This window comes from Schistocerca cancellata, chromosome 4 (genome assembly GCF_023864275.1).
Source record: "Schistocerca cancellata isolate TAMUIC-IGC-003103 chromosome 4, iqSchCanc2.1, whole genome shotgun sequence".
Taxonomy (NCBI): Eukaryota; Metazoa; Arthropoda; class Insecta; order Orthoptera; family Acrididae; genus Schistocerca; species Schistocerca cancellata.
In genome coordinates, this window is record NC_064629.1 from 510,399,163 (window position 1) to 510,412,439 (window position 13,277).

A 13,277-nucleotide genomic window follows, 5' to 3' on the forward strand; every position below is an offset into this window, starting at 1 on the left:
TGAAACAGTTTGTGTTTTGTTATCTAATAAATCTACACATTTAATCATCTTGAATGTCTACTGTATAAGTATAGACATACTTATACAGTCTGTAAACACAAATGAGGTGCGCGAGCGCTGATCATATCGCAGAAAGTATGAAACTATCACGTAGGTGTCTTGGTAGTTTCGTATTTCCTGCAGCAAATGCGCTGCTTTCGTGTCGTGTGACTTTCATACTTTTCAATTTTGTCTTTCAAGGTGTTTCTAACCGTTACTATAAATTCACCATGCTTGCCAGCCCTTCCCATTCACCATTACACTATCAGTGATATGTCAAACAGATTGCTTGCAATTATATCTACATCAAATTTATGTATATGTCTAATAACTGTCACTCTACGCCTTTTTTTATTCGAAATGTTGTAGGCTTACTTGCGTTTCGTAATATGATTACTGTACATGAACAGAGAAGCGTATGTTATAGAAAAAGTGTAATTTAACTGAATTATTTTCACTTATTTATTATTTTGAATGTGAATAGTATGTGTTGTTTTGTTGTTTGGTTGTGTTTGTAAAGCAGATGTTACGCCATTTCGGAATAGGACAGTCAGCTAGAAACGAAGCTTTATTTTCGGATATCTTAAGCTTCATGCTATTGCTTGTCAAAAAGATTTCGACACTCTTGAAAGTGTTTCACGAAGTGGTATGTTGTGTTTCAGTACCTGTGCCGAGCCCGAATCTCGCCCGACACAGAGCGGAATGAAACATCACTGTTTCGATACAATTAGTCCGTTCCAAGCACAGGTGGACTGAAACAGCCTTATTTTGAAATAACGATACAGTTTCTGTGTCTGGCTCGAGATCGAATCTGGTCCGGTCATCCGAGACAGGGGCGGAATGAAACACCACTGTTTCGAAACAGTGAACCACAGCCGTTCCGAAACACCGAAACAGTTCCACGTATCGATACACTGTATCGAAACATAGAAACAGTGGCCAAGTATACGACCTCGGGGAAGATCAGTTTGATTCCGTAGAAATACAGGAACACGTGAGGCAATACTGACCTTACGACTTATCTTAGAAGAAAGAGTAAGGAAAGGCAAACCTACATTTCTAGCATTTGTAGACTTAGAGAAAGCTTTTGACAATGTTGACTGGAATACTCTCTTTCAAATTCTAAAGGTGGCAGGGGTAAAATACAGGGAGCGAAAGGCTATTTATAATTTGTACAGAAACCAGATGGCAGTTATAAGAGTCGAGGGACATGAAAGGGAAGCAGTTGTTGGGAAGGGAGTAAGACAGGGTTGTAGCCTCTCCCCGATGTTATTCAATCTGTATATTGAGCAAGCAGTAAAGGAAAGAAAAGAAAAATTCGGAGTAGGTATTAAAATCCATGGAGAAGAAATAAAAACTTTGAGGTTCGCCGATGACATTGTAATTGTATCAGAGACAACAAACGACTTGGAAGAGCAGTTGAATGGAATGGATAGCGTCTTGAAAGGAGGATATAAGACGAATATCAACAAAAGCAAAACAAGGATAATGGAATGTAGTCGAATTAAGTTGGGTGATGCTGAGGGAATTAGATTAGGAAATGAGACACTTAAAGTAGTAAAGGAGTTTTGCTATTTGGGGAGCAAAATAACTGATGATGCTCGAAGTAGAGAGGATATCAAATGTAGACTGGCAATGGCAAGGAAAGCGTTTCTGAAGAAGAGAAATTTGTTAACATCGAGTATAGATTTAAGTGTCAGGAAGTCATTTCTGAAAGTATTTGTATGGAGTGTAGCCATGTATGGAAGTGAAACATGGACGATAAATAGTTTGGACAAGAAGAGAATAGAAGCTTTCGAAATGTGGTGCTACAGAAGAGTGCTGAAGATTAGATGGGTAGATCACATAAGTAATGAAGTATTGAATAGGATTGGGGAGAAGAGAAGTTTGTGGCACAACTTGACCAGAAGAAGGGATCGGTTGGTAGGACATGTTCTGAGGCATCAAGGGATCACCAGTTTAGTATTGGAGGGCAGTGTGGAGGGTAAAAATCGTAGAGGGAGACCAAGAGATGAATACACTAAGCAGATTCAGAAGGATGTAGGTTGCACAGGATAGAGTAGCATGGAGAGCTGCATCAAACCAGTCTCAGGACTGAAGACCACAACAACAACAACCCATATGATCGTACCTTTGGACATAAACATATCTGTGGTATTGAGTCAAATGATATTCGGATATTGAGAAATACTGTACTTTATCTACCTAGGGCATTTGACACAGTGCCCCATTGGAGGTTGTTAACGAAGGTACGAGCATGTGGAATAAACTCACAGATATGTGAGTGACTCTAAGACTTCTTAAACAATAGAACCCATTACCTTGTCTTCGACGGCGAGTGTTCATCAAGGACGAGGGTATCGTCAGGAGTGCCCCAGGGAAGTGTGATAGGACCGCTGTATACATAAATGATTTGGCTGAAAGGGTGGGCAGCAAACTGCTGTTGTTTGCTGATGATGCCGTGGTGAACGGTAAGGTGCCGAAGTTGAGTGACTGTAGGAAGATACAAGGCGACTTTGACAAAATTTCCAGTTGGTGTGATGAATGACAGTTAGCCCTAAATGAAGAAAAATGTAAGTTAGTGTGGATGAGTAGGAAGATCAAACGTGTAATGTTCGGATACAGTATCGCTAGTGTTCTGCTTGACACGGTTTAGTCGTTTAAATAACTGGGCATAACGTTGAAAAGCGGTATGAGGTGGAACGAGCGTGTGAGATTGTGGTAGGGAGCGCGAATGTTCGACATCAAAGTAATTCAGATGGGGTTGCTAGATTTGTTACCGGTAAATTCGACAACAAGTAGTGTTACGGAGATGCTTCAGGAACTCAAATGGGAATCCTTGGAGAGAAGGTGACGTTCTTTTCGAGAAACACTATTGAGAAAATTTAGAGAAATGGCATCTGAAGCTGACTGCTGTCCGATTTTGCTGTCGCCAACATACATTGCGCATAAGGACCATGAGGATAAGATACCAGCGTCCTCATACGGAGGCATACAAACAGTCGTTTTTCACTGGCTCCATTTGCGAGTGGAACAGGAAAGGAAATGACAAGTAGTGGTACAGGGTACCCTTCATAAAGCACCATACAGCTGCTTGCGAAGTATGTATGTAGATGTAGAAGTAGATATCTTGATCCATGTCTTTCACCATGTCATGTGAGAAAAGTGCGATTTGGGTTTCACACAATCTGTGTTTGCAAAATCCTTCTTGTATGATCAGGAGGAGGTCGTTCTGTTCGATATACTTCATTATCTTCTAAGATTCTGCAACAAATGGATGTCAGATATATTGCACGGTAGTTTTGTGGATCACTTCTGCAAGCCTTCTTGTAGACAGGTGTGAGTCCTCGAGTTTCTACTGATATTCCATATCCAGCAGAAGTCACTCACTGATGATTAGATACCATAGCACTACCGAATTGCCCGGATGTTGATTGCTACGTTTTAAGCTCTGTTCTGAATAGTTGTAATCTGAAAAGTGAGCAACACTCATGATGACTAAGAATCAGTTTCCCCTCTAGTAGAGTATAAAAGTATACAGAGATTTATGTAGAATCTGTCCAATTGCTTTTCTTGTGTTAGTATTAACAGTAACATCTGTATTCAATGTAGTGTTAATGCACTTTGTGGAAAATAAATGCTCCTTGGCATGTCTGTGCACTGCATTGCCAGTGATTCATTAGGAATGTTGATGAAGGGTCATATAACTTTGTGAAACACTCTGTAGTAGCTTCTTGTGATATGTTGAGGTCAACAGAGTGGGGATTCACCTTCCTACTTTTCAATCTCCAAACCTACAAATGGGGAAAGTGCATGCATGACCACAATTCATCGATTGACTTTCTCTCATACTCCTACACTCCATTCCCCTTACTCCACCTTGCTATACTACCAGAACACAATTTAGCCCTTAATGTGGCTCCAGATAGATGTGGTACACACATTTAATATTTGTTCTTAAACCACTTCATTGAACAACACACATTAATCTTTTACCATTAAAACACTATTTTTAATAATTTGTGATTTTTCCATTCCCTGCAATGTGGTAACAATTAGCCTTATAAATTAATTAGATCTTTTTTGTATGAAATTTGATATATTTTAATTTTGTACAGCGAAATCTTTTCCCTCAATATGTGATCATTGACTGGACTAATCATCTAAGGATGCTATATGGCCACGATATCATGATACAAGCCCTGAAAATATCCATGGTAGTAAGCATTTCCATTGCTAACCTTTCTCCTAGATACACTCCTGGAAATGGAAAAAAGAACACATTGACACCAGTGTGTCAAACCCACCATACTTGCTCCGGACACTGCGAGAGGGCTGTACAAGCAATGATCACACGCACGGCACAGCGGACACACCAGGAACCGCGGTGTTGGCCGTCGAATGGCGCTAGCTGCGCAGCATTTGTGCACCGCCGCCGTCAGTGTCAGCCAGTTTGCCGTGGCATACGGAGCTCCATCGCAGTCTTTAACACTGGTAGCATGCCGCGACAGCGTGGACGTGAACCGTATGTGCAGTTGACGGACTTTGAGCGAGGGCGTATAGTGGGCATGCGGGAGGCCGGGTGGACGTACCGCCGAATTGCTCAACACGTGGGGCGCGAGGTCTCCACAGTACATCGATGTTGTCGCCAGTGGTCGGCGGAAGGTGCACGTGCCCGTCGACCTGGGACCGGACCGCAGCGACGCACGGATGCACGCCAAGACCGTAGGATCCTACGCAGTGCCGTAGGGGACCGCACCGCCACTTCCCAGCAAATTAGGGACACTGTTGCTCCTGGGGTATCGGCGAGGACCATTCGCAACCGTCTCCATGAAGCTGGGCTACGGTCCCGCACACCGTTAGGCCGTCTTCCGCTCACACCCCAACATCGTGCAGCCCGCCTCCAGTGGTGTCGCGACAGGCGTGAATGGAGGGACGAATGGAGATGTGTCGTCTTCAGTGATGAGAGTCGCTTCTGCCTTGGTGCCAATGATGGTCGTATGCGTGTTTGGCGCCGTGCAGGTGAGCGCCACAATCAGGACTGCATACGACCGAGGCACACAGGGCCAACACCCGGCATCATGGTGTGGGGAGCGATCTCCTACACTGGCCGTACACCACTGGTGATCGTTGAGGGGACACTGAATAGTGCACGGTACATCCAAACCGTCATCGAACCCATCGTTCTACCATTCCTAGACCGGCAAGGGAACTTGCTGTTCCAACAGGACAATGCACGTCCGCATGTATCCCGTGCCACCCAACGTGCTCTAGAAGGTGTAAGTCAACTACCCTGGCCAGCAAGATCTCCGGATCTGTCCCCCATTGAGCATGTTTGGGACTGGATGAAGCGTCGTCTCACGCGGTCTGCACGTCCAGCACGAACGCTGGTCCAACTGAGGCGTCAGGTGGAAATGGCATGGCAAGCCATTCCACAGGACTACATCCAGCATCTCTACGATCGTCTCCATGGGAGAATAGCAGTCTGCATTGCTGCGAAAGGTGGATATACACTGTACTAGTGCCGACATTGTGCATGCTCTGTTGCCTGTGTCTATGTGCCTGTGGTTCTGTCAGTGTGATCATGTGATGTATCTGACCCCAGGAATGTGTCAATAAAGTTTCCCCTTCCTGGGACAATGAATTCATGGTGTTCTTATTTCAATTTCCAGGAGTGTATATTATTTGCCTGTGGACAAGTAGCCTGACAAAGGATATGATAAACATTATTGACACTATTGTCACTGTCATCATTGTTGTCATGGTCATCATCCTCTCCAGCCTCCATAGCCTCCGGTCATTACTGTGTATCTTTCCTCACTGTACATGGGCACAAGTCAAAAATTAAATGGATCTTGCTGACCGTCAGCATAGCTGAAAACCAAGTTTTAAATGGTAGCCATCATCACTTTGCACAAGTTCTCCATTCCATAACTTATAAAGTCAGCCTCAGTCCTTATATGCCAGGATACAAACCTAGCTAAAAAGGCTTTCCGTTAAGAGTGCTTGAACAACCATTTGAGACATCCGAGGCATTAATGCCATGTGGATGTTTGCTTTCTATAGATGTATGCAGAAGTGTTCTTCTCAGCATAAACATAGTTGCAAGCAGTTATACATTCATAAAGAGAAATAAGTTGTTAAATATCTGTAGCTCTATACAGAATCTATCATTGTTACGTACTTCAAAACACAGAATCGAAACATCATTCCATGTTACTGCAGCTTGCCTGTAAGAGCCATTCACTGTTAATTGTATTCAAGGTAATTTTGTATTAGAAATATGATGTTCCTAAGCAATCATAAATATTTTGCTGTCTTGGAAAGAGAGCAAGTTCAGTCTTTTACATCACATCTTATGATTGTTTGTATAACTTTCATTTCAAACAATCTCAGCACAAAAAATAGTAATTTTTGGGAACATTTCTCATGGAGAACAACAGCTTCTCTTAGTGCTTTAAAATTAACATAAACAGCCTTGGGCACAAGAAACCTTTATTTTTGTTGTTACCAGTTTCGGTCAGTTACTGACCATCTTCAGACCTCATACACAAGAAGAGGAAAATAACAGATGGGAAACCGTCATCAGCTACTGATTTCAAGGACCAATATGCAGGCTGCAGTTAAACTGGGTATTGTCATCCATAATGTAATGTGCAGACACACTTCTTCCCTTTAAAAATAAGGGCAAGAACTGCACCTATACGAACATCACATTACATAAATAAAGTAGCTTACAGTTTTAACTCACTGAGAACTTTACTGCCCACTGAGCATAAATAATAGGTATGACAGAGATAGACAGATCATGGAAACCCCATAATTTTAAAACTGTATGGTTCACATGACAGGGATAGGATCAAAAACTGAGTTTGGTATTATAATAAAATTAAAATTCACAATAATTAGGGTTGATTTTTTTCATGCATAACTTACAAAGCAAACTTAAGTTACAGTAGTATAAAGTACAAATGCAGCCATATGCCCTATAATAACTAAAGTTTTTGTGGAAGTAATACTGTTCAAAAAAAGGACTCCACAAGACAAGCACATTTTCAACAGGCTTCCACAACAACTGAAAACATTGTAGACTTTCAAACACTATATGAACTCCTTTTTTTCCCAATCACATGCCTTCTGTTCAGTGCAGGAGTGTTAAATATCCACATAATTGTTTTGCGGGATCTGTTATTCCCTTAAATGAGTGGAAAATTTCATGTGCATGTACTTTTGATTCACTCAGTTATGTTATAGTAACTGTGTCTCACAGAAATGTACCAGAAACCAAGAAAATAATTAATAGAATAAAAAATCTGCTTCAGTTTCAATAGTTTCTTATTTATTGCACAACCAGTTTCAAAGCCTAAAGTGACATCTTCAGGTGCCAACAGCTCTGAAAATGAGGAAGAGCTACTGTCAAACAAGAACTATGGGACCAACATACCAAAATGAAAGATAAAGCCATGAAAAGGGGTGTACACACATAATTATGGAAACATAAATGTGTGGCAGTCAGGACAGTCAGACATGGGGGGCACACCCACATCAAACAAACACATGGCACTGGAACAAAGACGCTAACATAGAGGGAGTGATGTGTACTAAAATGAACTCTATAAACCAGACCCAGGCACTGGACCAGCAAGCATGGCACCCGTCTCAATAACACAACAAGGAAGCAACTAGTACAGCTGGCCAGGAAGCCAGCTGACTGCAGCGGTGGAAATAACTGACATAGGAGTTGGTTGGTTTGTGGGATTAAAGGTCATCGGTCCCTGACATAGGGGCCAACTGAAGTAGAGAGCCAAGGAAGTGCAGGAAAGGGGCTGACAGAATATACTGCCCAGAATGAAATTTTCACTCTGCTTCAGAGTGTGTGCTGACATGAAAGTTAATCTGCCAGGAATTTTTAGAATATACTGTGTATATCATTCTAACCCTGACTAAGATTTTTATGCTAAGACTTCTTTTTTGCTCTTTAAGGTGAGTCTATACATAATTACTGGTCTTAACAGCTAGCATCATTTTCCTACCACACTTCATCTGTCATTGTCTAATTGCTCAATTTTTAGATATACTTTTTTATACAATCCATACTCCATGTTTTGGTTTCAATTTTATCTTTTTTTATCTTTTTACTCTAATGCACTCAGTCAATTTGACTTTTAGGCATTTTCTCTCCACACTCATGTTTTATGTTATTATATTTATTCTTATTTTTCTAGTTCTGTTTTGTATTGATCTTGCAAATCTCACTTACATAAGTGGACAGACTAGTCAGGCCATTTCTCACACATTTTTGGTTATCTACTTCAGTTCCCTGCCTCATTGGCTCCTACATAAGCTGCTTCCACTGCCACTGTCAGCTAGCTTCCTGGCCGGCTACACTAGTCACTGCCATGTTGTGCTGTTGACGCAGTTGTCATGGTTGTTGGTCTTACATGTGAGTGCAGCTACTTATTTAGTTATTACTGAATTCATTTTTGTTCAGATCCCTCCCTCTATGTTAGCATCTTTGTTCCATCCCCTGCATTTGTTTGATATGGGTGAGAACACCCCCCCCACCCCCACCCCCCCCACCCCAATTAATGATTGGGCCAACTGCCATAATTATATGAGCACACTACTTTTCACAGTTTTACCTTTAATTTAGGTATGTCAGCTCCACAGTTCTTGTATGCTAGTAGCTCCTGCTCTTGTGCGAAGTTGGTGGCACCTGAAGATGAAGCTTTGTACATAAAAACTATGCAGGCTTGTTCAAATGGTTCAGTCATGCTGATTTTGGTTTTCCATTGTTTTCCCATATCATTCTAAGCCAATGCTGGGATGATTCCTATTGATACACACTACCCAAAACTTGCCCTATTCCTCAAACATTATTAAATTTCATAATTTTAGTAATCACAGTTATTATTCCTGTTGTTCTGGTTTCAACATTTTATAATTCACCAGTCATAAGTTCTTGATTTTAAAAAAAATATTCTGGTTACATAGTGAGGTATTCTGTGTTCATGTGATACAGATAAAGAGATCTGTTTGAATAAAAATGAGCAAAGAAATAAATAAAATATTGTATTTGTTTCAGGCAAGTTTAGTGGCAAAAGATACGGAAATATTTGAGCAACTTTTTGCTCTTCAAGAAGCTGTTTTGGATCTGAAAGACCAAGTGGACTATTCAAGTTCAAGTGAATCAGCATCACCATACCAGTCACCATCTTCAACTCGATCAAATTCTAGCAGTGAAGCTGACCGAAATGTTAGAACTAAGGTGAATTAGAACATTTTAGTAGTGCAATTAGCAGTTCAACTGTTTTGTAATAATTTATGGATCTGAATAGATGTATTAACTATACACATGCACTTCCAGTGACAATTCATGGATTTACTCTATAATATAATATTCTTCTGTTCAAGTGTCTATTTCTCTGTGTGCAAAATATAAATATAGACTGTAACTCTGCAAAATTAGCTATGCAGCTGAGTATATTTTACAAACTGTTGTTAAATACTCTGAAACAGAATGATCCAAAAAATGATGTTAGTAACAGGAAAACAACATACTGACATCATAATTCTGGACAGACTACTATCTTATTATTTTTCACCACTCTCATCTTGCATAGTTTGTGTTTGTTTATAGGAAACCTGTTCCTCAATAATGTTTTCACCACAGTAAGCCAGTTACATACTGTCATCTGTATAACAGAGATAAAAGTAAACATGCTTTTTCTCAACACTTCAGTAGGATATACTGTCTCCTGAATCATGAATGGAATGATGCAGCTCATGCTTACTGTTCAGTCTGTCAATATGCCTTTAACTGTCGTTTCAAGGTCAGACAGTGCTTGGGTAGTTGCTTTACTGCAATGAGGATTGTCAGCATGGGATGTCACCAAATCACAGTACACCACAACATCATTAAGACATTAACCTACTATTATGAGACACAAAACATTGAAGATCTGCCTCACAGTGATCACCTGGGGTCAACATGAACTGATCTGCTCCTAACAGATTATGGTTTGTATGTCTCCCAAGAAGAATGCAACAGAACTGTATGTTGTCTTCCAGAGGCAACGGGAGGGCTGTGTCAACTCGTAAACTCATACAGTGCACAGCCATTTCCACATTGTAAAATTGACCTTTAGGTATCCGTAACAAGCAGCAACACAAACACCCAGCACTGTTGTGTGCAAAAAAGGTGGTTGAGGGAACACTTAGTTTGGGACGTGGATTAAAGGCTTCAGGTTATCTTCACTGACAAGTCCATGACTTGTCTGTTAGCTGATGATTGTTGTAGAAGAGTGTGGAGGTGTCTAGTTACCACTGTACAGCTTAAAAATGAACTCCCACAGGTTCAGCGGAGAGGTGGGTAAGTCACATTTTGGCTCATTATCATTAATAGATGTCAGCTGCCTCTCCCCACTATCAATGGAAATACGGTGACAGTGCAGTATCATGAAAGGATCCTCAAGCCTATTATCTGGCCCTACAGTCATCATTTCAGTGATGGGTTCATCTTTGAAGACAATGACACATGAGAATGCCATGAGCATCTTGCGAACATTTTCCTCCAGGAGACAGGAATCAAAAATATGTCACACCATGAATGGGAGAAATTGAATTGAGCATTGTGATGTCTCAGGAGCCCACGTCACACATTGGATGACCTCAGAAGGATCATTGTAAAGAAGTGGGTCAGGTGTGAGCAGCAACGTACTGACCACATTTTGGAGAGGAAGTCAAGGGGGATTGAAATATTTTACAGTGAACTTGTTGGAGCAACACCATACTGAACATTACCCTAAAGCAGATTTTGATTTCAGAGGTACACTATCTAAAAGGCTGCCTTTATTTTGCTTATTGCTTAAAATTTATCTTATATTTTAGTTTTAGTTCCATAAGGCTTATTCTTTCATTCCTTGTTCTCCTTAAACCTAAATTCAAACATGTTTACACATGATGCTAAACTTTTTCTTTTTTTTGGGGTGGGGGTTGGGGTGGGGGGGGGGGGGGGTGGGGGGGAAAGGATCAGTTTATGTGTGTGCAATCATTTTGCTCATGTACCATGCACTAAGCCATGGGATAACTAAGGATTGTGCTTTCCAAAGCATATTCAGTCCAAACACCTTCTTTTTCTAGCAGCTGAAAAAGTGAGTTAGGATTTGGTCAACTTGTGTATCTTTTGCACTTTTACAAATTTCATCTGTCACTGAAATCTAAATTCATTCTAGCTCATGGGATGCTATTAGCACTAACAATATATGGGCCAACAATGAAGCATCTTGGAGCTTCTGTACACACAAAAAAATGTGATCTTCACTGTTATGTAACTGTATCCTCATGAGAAAGGGCACAATGCATGCTTTATAGGAGGTTCATTAGCAGCTTTTAAAGGAGGTGATGGATATTATCCTCACAGTTACAGCATTGTACACCATAGTTCTTCATACAGGGTGGTTATAAAACTACTGTTTACTTGTACCTGAGTTCATTCAAAATTAAATACCATTTTGTATTTTTATTCCAAATTAAAACATTATTTTGTATTCATCAAATGAAATCTGTGACTTGTGACTAATAGTGTTATAGTATTTATTTACTTTATAAATTTAACATAATTCTTTTGTTTTAAGGTGTAAATTCATTTGTGTGTGTGTGTGTGTGTGTGTGTGTGTGTGTGTGCGTGTGTGCGTGTGTGTGTGCACAAGCACCCATGTGTACACATGCACAGTACTAATCGTTGTCATCATTTCAGAGATCAGCTAGCTTCGTACGACAGCATGTGTCCTACCCACCTATAAAACGCAACCGATCTAATCGCATGAAAGCCACAACACCCCAACATGGCTGCCAAGATTCTTATGACTCTGGGATTCACACTTCAGATCATGAAATATTTGTGTGATTGCTCTCATGTACTGTGTATTATCAATGTGTACATATCTTATTATATCTGTAAACTGTTTTGGATTGAAGAGAGGAAAGAACTACAGTAAATATTCATTGTATAAATGAGTCAGTTCAGCAGCAACACAATAACAAAATGTTACATATTTTCACATTATGATGTGAGCTACTTATAAGTACAAGTTCTGAGAAGGACTAATGTTTCATTATTACTGTGTTTATATTATGTTGGAAATAAAAATATTTATTTGAGAATGTCATCATTTAAATGTTTTAAGTTTTGATAAACAGAAAAGTACATTGAAAGGGCATTTCCTTATGATGAGTAGTAGATATTAAGTTATGGTGCTAGTAGTACTAGTAGTTACATTTGTCCATGGATCACATTTACAAAGATGCTGAGATTGTCATGACACTACAGTTAAAAAACATAAATATTAGTCTTATGTGCAGAGATTCACATACTTACTGGCCTACTTTGACAAGTGTGGGACATATGGTCAGCCATGGCATCATAGTAGGAAATGTCACGTCATTTGTCTGAAGTTATTTAGGGAAGCAACAGAAAACATAAATCAGGATGGTCAGATGAAGATTAAAGACAGACTCCAACCTCATGAATGTACGGCCAACCTGTTAAAAACTGTGCAGCTTGATTCATTTTATCCATAGTGTTCAGTTCTGTATTGTTTATAATTCTTCCAAATAAGTTATTTAATAACATATGATATCTCAGGAGAAATGGTTTGTATTCATGGACATTACAGAAATGATCATTCAAAGTAAAAAGTCTAGTAAACATGAGCTCTAACATGCATACCTTAAGAACTTTGAGCACTTCATCACCTTTGATACTGTCAAACAAATCTCTTCTATTGCTTTACAGATTTTGAAAGGTATTAGTATAGACAAAATCAAGAAAAACATGTTCAGTAAACATGGGCTCTAAAACACATACCTTAAGATCTATGAACACTTGTTCATCTTCACTATTGTGAAACATAACTCTTCTACCAACATGTGCATATAGCTCTTAAGGTATACATTTTACAGCCCATATTTACTAGACATTATTTTCTTTTTTTGGTCTGTTATGCCTCCTCCACAAATATGGAAAGCAAAGATCTTGCAGTAGAAGAGGTTTGTTTCACAGTACTGAAGATGAAGAAATGCTCATATCTCTTAAGGTATGTACTTTATGGCTGATGTCCACTACAATTTTTTTTCCCTGAATAATCATTCCTGTCCTATCCCTAAATATTGGCTTTCCTACATCCTACATCCTACATCAATTATTCATTTCTCAAAATCAGTCACTGCATCCACTA

General features: G+C 39.9%; 1 protein-coding gene across 1 annotated transcript in view; it reads left to right on the forward strand.

Moving 5' to 3' along the window:
- Positions 1 to 12,204, forward strand: part of LOC126183696 (uncharacterized) — an 89,178-nt gene extending 76,974 nt beyond the window's left edge. The window contains exons 2-3 of the mRNA XM_049925878.1: positions 9,125 to 9,307; positions 11,798 to 12,204. Of these exons, the coding sequence (XP_049781835.1) occupies positions 9,125 to 9,307; positions 11,798 to 11,947 (333 nt within the window). The 3' untranslated portion in view covers positions 11,948 to 12,204. The remainder of the gene's footprint in view (positions 1 to 9,124; positions 9,308 to 11,797) is intronic.
- Positions 12,205 to 13,277: the final 1,073 nt, after the last annotated feature.